The sequence below is a fragment of the Helicoverpa zea genome, chromosome 22, assembly GCF_022581195.2.
Source record: "Helicoverpa zea isolate HzStark_Cry1AcR chromosome 22, ilHelZeax1.1, whole genome shotgun sequence".
In the NCBI taxonomy this organism is placed as follows: domain Eukaryota; kingdom Metazoa; phylum Arthropoda; class Insecta; order Lepidoptera; family Noctuidae; genus Helicoverpa; species Helicoverpa zea.
In genome coordinates this window covers 4,532,536-4,541,759 of record NC_061473.1, presented here as the reverse complement: position 1 = coordinate 4,541,759, position 9,224 = coordinate 4,532,536, and the positions used below count along the sequence as shown (strand labels likewise).

Sequence of the window (9,224 nt, the reverse complement as noted above, 5' to 3'; positions counted from 1 at the left end):
TCCGCATCACTGTCCTCCGGAAACGTGCCCAGAAGACTGGCTGCATTGCCACGTTGAATGGCAATGCTAATTCTTTGTCCGAAGAATAAGCCAGCCCTCTGGTCACGCGAAGCGTCGACAAGCCTTTTCGCGATGTCCTTATAAAGTAACCGCGAACTCGGGCCCCACGGTCCGAGCGTTTCGACCCCAAACGGCTCAAAAGTATAGTTCCCAATAAGGTTACTATACTTGCGCCGCTTGGTGGTCTCTGCAGAAGCAGCAGCCGCACCAGCATGACCTGCCGTGCAGGGAAGATGCGATGGCGCCAGGGTGTCGACGCACGTTGCATCCCACACCAAGGGCCTACCCAACTTCCATGGCAACAACGTCATACCATCTGGCCTCTTTCCATCGTCACGTACCAGTCCATTAGGCTCTAACACGGCTGGCACGCCGGCGGTGGAAAGAGCACGACGGATAATGTCGTTAATGCTGGCATGCCGTGCAATACGACCAGCGCTTCTGCAGCACGACAGACCATGATGCCCGAGGCTGTCGACGGCTTCACCGCAATGGCAGCGATGCGGAGCAACACAGGGAGCGCCTAACCGTAAGCATGTAGCGATGCGGAACGTTGTGTCATCCAGCAGAAGGACCTTCTTCCCTCATTTTAAATTGTATTTCTAAATACAATTTAAAATGAGGGAAGAACGTGGCAAACGTAAACACTGTGAAAAATTTCAAACAATTTACAAACCGGACCATGAGTTTTATCCTACGTTACAGCTATTTCTAGTACGATACCCAAATAAATAAGTATGAAATTTACCTGGTTTTGCAGTTTTATAAATAACTATATAAGTATTTCACATCAAATAGAACAAAACAATAAACGTGCAATAAGAAATATGTGTAGTTCGGATTAAAAACTCGTATAACAACAGGACAAGAATCTTAGCGGCAACTTTTGAAAAATTGAGACTTTCTTATGATTCCGAAAAATGAAACTTGAATAAATTACCAATAAAGAAAATTCTAGCGTCTATTTCTATGCTTGTTTCCATGCATATTGTTGTTCTAATATGTAATTGAGATATTAATTTTATCTCGCAACAAAAACTGTTTCATGGAATTTAGGTATATTAAGAATTCATTTTTAATATGAAGTTCTTTGCTACTTTAATAGACGTATGCCGGAATCAAATATAGCAGTTTAAGTGTTTCCATGAATATATGCCTATGTTGTTTTAAAGACAATAATAAAGAAAATTAGGGATCTGAATTATCTAATATGTTTGCTTGAGTACTTAGGTACTGCAAGATCTAGTGAGTTTTGAATCAAATGAATGATATAATACATACGTACCTCTACATACACACAATGTCATTTTACATTATTTAAATTGGGAAATATGAATCAAATAATAATTGAACCCACAGTAATGAGTATTGATTAAACGTTATAACATATTTGTATCTTTTACAATTTAGTATCGAGATTTATATGAAGTTGATTTTTATTATAAATATTGGTAGATTTCAGTTTGTATGCTGACAACACCACGTGTCTATCTCTTTCTCTCCCGTATAGTTCTCAAGGTAGCTGTCCTTATGATTTTTTGGATAAATTTTATGAATTTAAGCCTTTTCCTACATAAATAATTAGTGTTTCTATTTCTTTATTGCACAAGTAATATATTTAGGACAATAATTCCTTGTTAACGGTAAAGATTACTTAGATATTTTGTGGTGACAAATCCGCTCCCTCGGTGTCCAACGTTGTTTTGGTTTCTGAAAGTGTAATTTTGATAAGATTACTGTTGTATTAAAAGAACATGCCTAAATACTAGGCGCATGTGCAATTGTGGCTGAGTTTTGAAGTGAAAGATTGTTAAAAAAGTTGTAATCGTGATCTGAAATTTCCTAACCTATAAGTTCGGAATGGTGTTCTGTATGTGGTGTTTGTACGTTGCAGATGAGTACTAAGATCATCAAGGCGAGCGCTGCTGAGCCCGATGTCTTCGAGACATCGATCTCACAGGCCCTGGTCGAGTTGGAGACCAACTCGGACCTGAAGGCGCAACTTAGGGAGCTGTACATTACAAAGGCTAAGGAAATTGAACTGCATAACAAGAAGGTAAGAACTATCACCATTAACAACAGTCCTACACTCTTTTTCAACAATTTTCCTAGTAGTACTGCTCTTAAAATTGGTTTTTATTGGACCAAATGTCAAAATTGTCCATGTGTATTTGGCAAAACACACTTTTGCAAAAAATATTATTGGTAACCTCTTTATCTACGTGTATGATCTACCTTTTATTGTAGGTATTCAAACTTCTGGTATTCTTGAAAGTCTTTTTTAATATTTAAAGAAATACAATCACATTTTGTTAGGAATTATAACATTGTTCTCACTGGTTTTTTACATCATGACAATTCACACCACAGTCATTCTTTTTCATAGACTAACAACCCTACATTTTTTAAATGTCATAGACTATAAATTCCTAACACCTTCTCCTATTTTTAATATATGAACATAAATTAAAAATACCTTATAATTACTTCAGAGACACAACAGTTTTCAAAACATTAACTTAAACAAGTTTTCAAAACATTAACTTAAACACTTCTAATTATAACTCTCAATTTACACAACAACTTTATCGCAATGAAATTTAAATTTTTCTTTATATAGTGGTTTCGTCAACATATCCGCTATCTGATAATTTGTAGGACAATATATAACATCTAAATATCCTTTCTTATAATTTTCGTGTATAAAATAAAATCTCACATCTATATGTTTAGATCTCTTGCTGAATGAACCTGTTTTAATCAATTGGATAGCACTCTGGTTATCAATATTCAAACTAATCTTAATACTGCTACCAATTAATTCACTTATAAAAGTCTTTAAGTATAAACACTCTTTAACGCAATCTGCTGCTGCTATATATTCCGCTTCAGTTGACGATAGACTTACTATCGGCTGTCTTTTGGAGCACCAAGCTATAGGTCCACCTGCCAACATTATTATGAACCCTGTTGTACTTCGTCTGGTCTCTGTACAACCTGCATAATCTGAGTCACAATATGCATGCAATCTTGTAATATCTTTCCCAGCATTATACAAAATCCCTTTATCTCTCGTTCCATTCAAGTACTTCAACACCTTCTTTACTGCTAATATGTCTTGCCTTGATGGATTTTCTACCTTTTTACTTGCTTCATTCACAGCTTGACTGATATCTGGTCTTGACCTGGTTGACAAATACAATAATCCACCAACTAGTTCTCTGTATGGGAAATTTGACGTAGCCACCTTAGATTCATTTTCCTTTCCCACAATGCATGGAGTATCTGCAGCTTTGGAATCATACATATTATATTTTCTAAGTAATTTTTCTGTATAATTCTGCTGATGCAACAAGATGCCTTGTTATGATCTTTTTATTTCAAAACCTATATAGTTTTGAGGTTGTTCATATGTTTTTAAGATAAATTCTTTTTCCAATTGATGCAAGATCTGTAATAACTTTTCCTTGTCTTTTGATATGGCCAAACCGTCATCAACATATATAGCCAATATTATAGTTTTGTCTTCATTAAAAAACACACACTGATCCGACTTTGAAGCTCTCAGTCCAAGTTTCCTTAAAGTTTCTGTAAATCTTTTATTCCATGTCATTGGTGCCTGTTTTAGCCCATATAGTCCTTTCTTTAAATGACAAATTTTATTAGGCTGTCTTTCATATCCTTCAGGAATATACATAAATATGTCTTCCTTTAACTCGCCATACAAAAATGCTGTTTTCACATCAAAAGTTATCATTTCATATTCCTTTGAAGCAGCAATTGCTATTAATGATTTTATTGCTGATTGACTTACTACTGGACTATATATTTCTTGATAGTCAATGCTTTGCTGTTCGAAGCCTCTTGCTACAAGTCTTGCTTTGTAAGTACCATTTTCTTTTATACAAAATACCCATTTACTTGACAATATCTTGTGTCCTTTTGCTCTTCCTACATCAACTATTTCCCATGTATTGTTACTTTCCAATGATTCCTTCTCCGAATTTATGGCCTTCTCCCAATTATTCTTTTCAGCAGACTTCATGACTTCATCATACGTAAGTAATACACAATCTTGCAGGTAAGCTGGTTTTTTCCGTTGTCGTTTTGTATTTATAGTTTCTATAGTTTCTATCTCTGCAGTATTACTTTCTTTATTTTCATCATTTTCTACTTCATCAATAATATCTGGGATGTTATCTTCTATTACATTACTTTGTTGTTCTAACTCTTCTATTTCATAATAACTGTCATCACTTTCTTCTTCTTGATTTATTTCTTCTTCATTATTACCTGGTATTATTTCTGTTATCACCGAACTTCCTGTTTCTTCATATTTTTCTCCAATTTTCTTATTATTATTAATTATAACAATATCCCTTGCTATTTCAATTCTTCTTTCTTCTTTATTCCACAATCTATATCCATTATTAGTATATCCAATCATGATTAACTTTTTGCTTCTTGGATCTAGTTTCTTAATATTCGAATGTAATTGTTTAGCATATACTATTGAACCAAACTTGCATATATTAGATATATTAGGCCTTTTACCATGCCACATCTCATAAGGTGTCTTATTCTTCAAAGATTCACTTGGTAATCTATTTATAATATAAGTAGAACAGTATACAGCTTCACCCCACATTTCTTTATCTAACCCTGAATCAAATAGTAATGCTCTGGTTTTATCTAATAATGTTCGATTTAGTCTTTCTGCTTTACCATTTAGTTGTGGTGAGTATGGTACTGTATAATCTAGTTTTATTCCCTTTTCAGTACACCATTTTTTAAAATCATTGCTTGTGTATTCACCTCCATTATCGCATCTTATGGTAGATACCTTTTCTGTTCTCTCTCTTTCTGTTTCTTCTATATAATGTTTTAAATTTTCTTTAACTTCATTTTTATATTTAAGCAAGTATATTTTTGTAAAATGAGTATAATCATCCATGACGGTTAAAACATAACTATAGCCATCATACGTTTTGTTTTCGAACGGTCCACATACATCAGTATGTAATAATTGAAGTGGTCTACTGGCTCTGTTTCTTACTGTGTTAAATGGAAGTCTTGTTTGTTTAGCTTGTGTACAGATTTCACATTCGTCTATTTGCCTTAATCCATTTATTTTTATTCCATCTGCCACATCTGGTAATATATCTAGTATTTTCTTTCCTGGATGTCCAAGTCTTTGATGCCATTCTAAGGCAGTGCCATTTTCTTTCATTAACAGTGTTTTTTCTTGCATATTATTATCATCCAAATTAATTTTATATAAACCGTTTTCTTTTTTTCCTGTTAATATTAATTCTGACTCCTTATATATTTTTACATTATCTTTGGTAAATATAACCACTCCTTGATTGTTTGTAACTGCATTAACCGATAATAAATTTTGTGATAAGTCAGGAACAAGCAGGGTATTATTAAGAGTACATTTTTTTCCAATGACTTTACCAGTCCCTTTCACCTCTATTGTTTCTTCATTTGCAGTCAAAACAGATGATGGTTTGCATTCAAAAAATTTTAGTATGTCTACATTTTTGGTCATGTGTGCAGTACACCCAGAGTCTACAACAAATTCTTTCAGTTTTGGTTCTTGAATTTCACCGTTTGTAAAAAATGCCTTTTCTATTCTTTTGTTACTTTTTTCTTCATTCTCATTCTTATTCTTATTTTTGAAAAAACAATTTTCTTCTCTGTGATTAATTTTTTTACAGATTGAGCACTGTTTATTTTTAAACTTACAGTCTTTATCTTCATGGTTGTCCCTTTTGCAGATACTACAGGCTCTACAGTCTTTCTTCATGTGCCCTGTTTTGTTACATTTGAAACATTTTATTGCATTAAACTTTTTCTTTGATGTAGATGAAGATGTAGCTTGAAATGCTAGCTGCTTGTCACTTTCTTTTGCTTTCAACATTCGATTTTCTTCAGCCAGAAGTCTGTTTGTTAAATTTTGAAGGGTTTTCTTATCGTCTGCCATGCATTCCCAAGAAGTTATAAAATAGTTTAAATTATTTGGTAAACAGCTTAGTATTTTGGATATGACCATTTCATCATCTATTTTTGTTCCTAGCTGACTTATACGAAATTGTAAATTTTCTATTTCACTTATTAATTGGGAAAGCGATTGACTCTCTTGTTTCTTATATGTGAAAAACTCTTGTAATAATGCATCTTTGTTTCTTTGCTCAGAACCTTCGAATATTTCACATAATTTTACGTACATTTCACGTGCACTGTTACAATTAATTATGTGACCTTTTAGTTTCTTATCAATACTGCTTATGATAATTCTTTGCACCTGAGCATCTTTGATACTGAAGTCACTTTTCTTGTCATCTTCTTTTGTTTGTGCAATTGTTTTTGCAAGATTTGCCGCTTTTAAGTGTATATTGAATTCAAATTTCCACAATAAAAATGTTTCCGCATCTTTTAATTTTTCTATCTGTATTATCTCAGGTTTTTCCATTTTTTAGTTTTTCACCGTTTTTTATTTTCTTCCTTGTTATTACTGTTTTTTTAGTTTTTTTTTTTTCACTTGTTTTTTATGTTGGGTTTTTCATTACCCAATCCCGGTTTTTAATTTTTTCTTCTCGGGCGTTCTGGGCCCATAACCTATTGTAGGTATTCAAACTTCTGGTATTCTTGAAAGTCTTTTTTAATATTTAAAGAAATACAATCACATTTTGTTAGGAATTATAACATTGTTCTCACTGGTTTTTTACATCATGACAATTCACACCACAGTCATTCTTTTTCATAGACTAACAACCCTACATTTTTTAAATGTCATAGACTATAAATTCCTAACACCTTTCACACTGACAACATGTAAATTAATTGAATAACCAAACAAAGTTTTCAAACAAGTTGAAAAATCAATATTTTCTGAATATGTTACTGGTACTCCAATAAGTACATCAGAATTCTGAAATAAGGCTACAATATGGTACCTATGTAAAGGTGGCATCGAAATTAATATCAGTTTTTTATTTATGTTGATATTTCTATAAACTTTGTGAAGGCAACTGGCGTAAAAGCTTGATATAGACCACCAAAACATTGGAGATGTGGGTAGAAGTATTCAGCAGTGTATATTTACTATTCAATGCATCGCGAGTGAAGCAAAGGGTGTGTAAAAGATTCAGGACTTTCAAGATGTCAATTACCCCATATAAATTAATGGATTGGCAGTTTGCCAACAAAATATTACTTTCACTTATAAACTATATAACTTATACCCTCCAATGAGTATAGTACAAGATGTTAACTCATTTAGGAACTATCTACACCTCTTACCTCCAACAGTAAAAGATGTTGATTGTACAAAAAAACTCATAAAAACATTTTGAATTCCAGTCGATCATCATCTACGTGCCCATGCCCAAGCTGAAGGCATTCCAGAAGATCCAGATCAGGCTGGTGCGTGAGTTGGAAAAGAAATTCAGCGGCAAACATGTTGTGTTCATCGGAGACCGCAAGATCCTGCCCAAGCCCAGCCATAAGACGCGTGTAGCCAACAAACAGAAGAGGCCCAGATCCAGGTATGATTCTTTTATTGATTGTTGTTCAAACAAAATTACATACATGGTAAATGGAAAATAGAACAGTCTGTCAGATCAGGCTTAAAAATTGAATTACATATTTGCATTAGAAATAACATTCTGTTGTGAAATCTTAGTATTGTTGATCTGACTACAAGGGCAAATAATAATCTGCTGAGCTCCCACATAATAAATAAATAATAGCTTGATGTAATTCTACAAAGATGCATACAATACTGAATAGCAATGTCAAAAAATTAATGAAATCTGTTTGTTTAGTACTTTAACTATACCGAATGATGGATCTGAATTGTTTTGTAGGTTACAGTAATCAATTTGTGAAATGATGCCTATTGAACTTATACACTGTTAGTTTATTCATTACATTTTATGGATGTATTATTGCATTGCTGTGATTATGTATGATGTACCTACTAGATAAGACTAAAAAACTTTTCAAGCCCAAATCCCTTGCCTTAAGATGTTATACTTATCAATGTCAAAGTCAAAGGCTTTTTATTTTCATATAGACCTATTATACCAATAATTAACTATAAACTATTTCATTTCCAGGACACTGACGTCAGTATACGACGCCATCCTGGAAGACCTGGTGTTCCCCGCAGAGATTGTGGGCAAACGCATCCGGATCAAGCTCGACGGCTCCCAGCTTATCAAGGTGCACCTCGACAAGAACCAGCAGACCACTATTGAACATAAGGTGAGATGTCACTGATACTAGAGAAGGAAATATTTCTCTATTTGTAACAGGCTATACTTTATCTGACTATGGGAAATAGTCCCCACTGAATGTGGGTAAAACTAAGGCAAAATGGCTAGTCTCAAATAAGTGCTAAAATAGTTCTTATTTGTAGCATATATGTTCTATGGCCGGGGAAATTGGCCCCCTCTTATATTCTCTGTTGGAATCTTAATGTAGTGAGGAATGGGGAATCATTGTCGCCACGTTAATTGATAGATATGTCGCTCAATCCAGTTTTTCTAACTCTCAAATTTTATGAGCAATACATAAATTTTTGAGTGCATTGCGTTTGTGGATACATGCACTCGCCTTTACAACTGAAAACTTCCAATCCCATTGTACTCGGACGTGCCCGCAACCGATGTTTTGGAGCGCGGAATGTGTCGTGCGTCAAACTTGTTCAAACCGAGCACACACTTGAAAATACGCCGTTTTAATATCGTCCTAAGCTCGTACGTCGCTGCTGAATAGTTTTTGCATGAATTTATTGGCAAAATGAAACTTCTATTTAAATTATTATTTCATGTACTCACCCAACTTTTCCTTTGTTCTCAGGTGGACACCTTCCAGTCTGTATACAAGAAGCTGACGGGGCGCGAAGTTACCTTTGAATTCCCCGAACCCTACTTGTAAACTTAGGAATATGACTTTACAATAAATCTAAAAAAATATCTAAACGTTTTATTTATACAAAGTTCTACATATTTTATATACCCCAGAAAATAACAACTATCTTTGCTTGAATTTTCGTCGCGATTCCGTGTTCGCATGGCGCAATTCTGCTGCTTTTCAACCAACCATAAACTGGTGTGTAGCAGACCTCGAAAATTAGTTTTTGAAGAAATTTT

At 34.0% G+C, this 9,224-nt stretch overlaps 1 protein-coding gene across 2 annotated transcripts; it reads left to right on the top strand.

Moving 5' to 3' along the window:
• The first annotated feature begins 1,433 nt into the window (after nt 1-1,433).
• LOC124641115 (40S ribosomal protein S7) lies at nt 1,434-9,047 on the top strand. Of its 2 annotated transcripts, none has more exons than XM_047179097.1 (5): nt 1,434-1,578; nt 1,955-2,116; nt 7,429-7,613; nt 8,187-8,334; nt 8,932-9,047. In XM_047179097.1, exons 1-5 carry the CDS (start codon nt 1,528-1,530, stop codon nt 9,007-9,009), a joined length of 624 nt encoding a protein of 207 aa, XP_047035053.1. In that variant the 5' UTR covers nt 1,434-1,527; the 3' UTR covers nt 9,010-9,047. The 2 variants fall into 2 exon arrangements, with proteins under 2 accessions (XP_047035053.1, XP_047035054.1); XM_047179098.1 differs by having other exon boundaries at nt 1,571-1,703.
• Nucleotides 9,048-9,224: the final 177 nt, after the last annotated feature.

Coding starts and splice junctions, on each gene's coding strand:
- LOC124641115 (XM_047179097.1), top strand. CDS start 1,528: ATGCTGACAACACCACGTGTCTATCTCTTTCTCTCCCGTATAGTTCTC. Junction 1,579..1,954: donor TCTCCCGTATAGTTCTCAAG/GTAGCTGTCCTT, acceptor TGTACGTTGCAG/ATGAGTACTAAGATCATCAA. Junction 7,614..8,186: donor CAGAAGAGGCCCAGATCCAG/GTATGATTCTTT, acceptor TTTCATTTCCAG/GACACTGACGTCAGTATACG.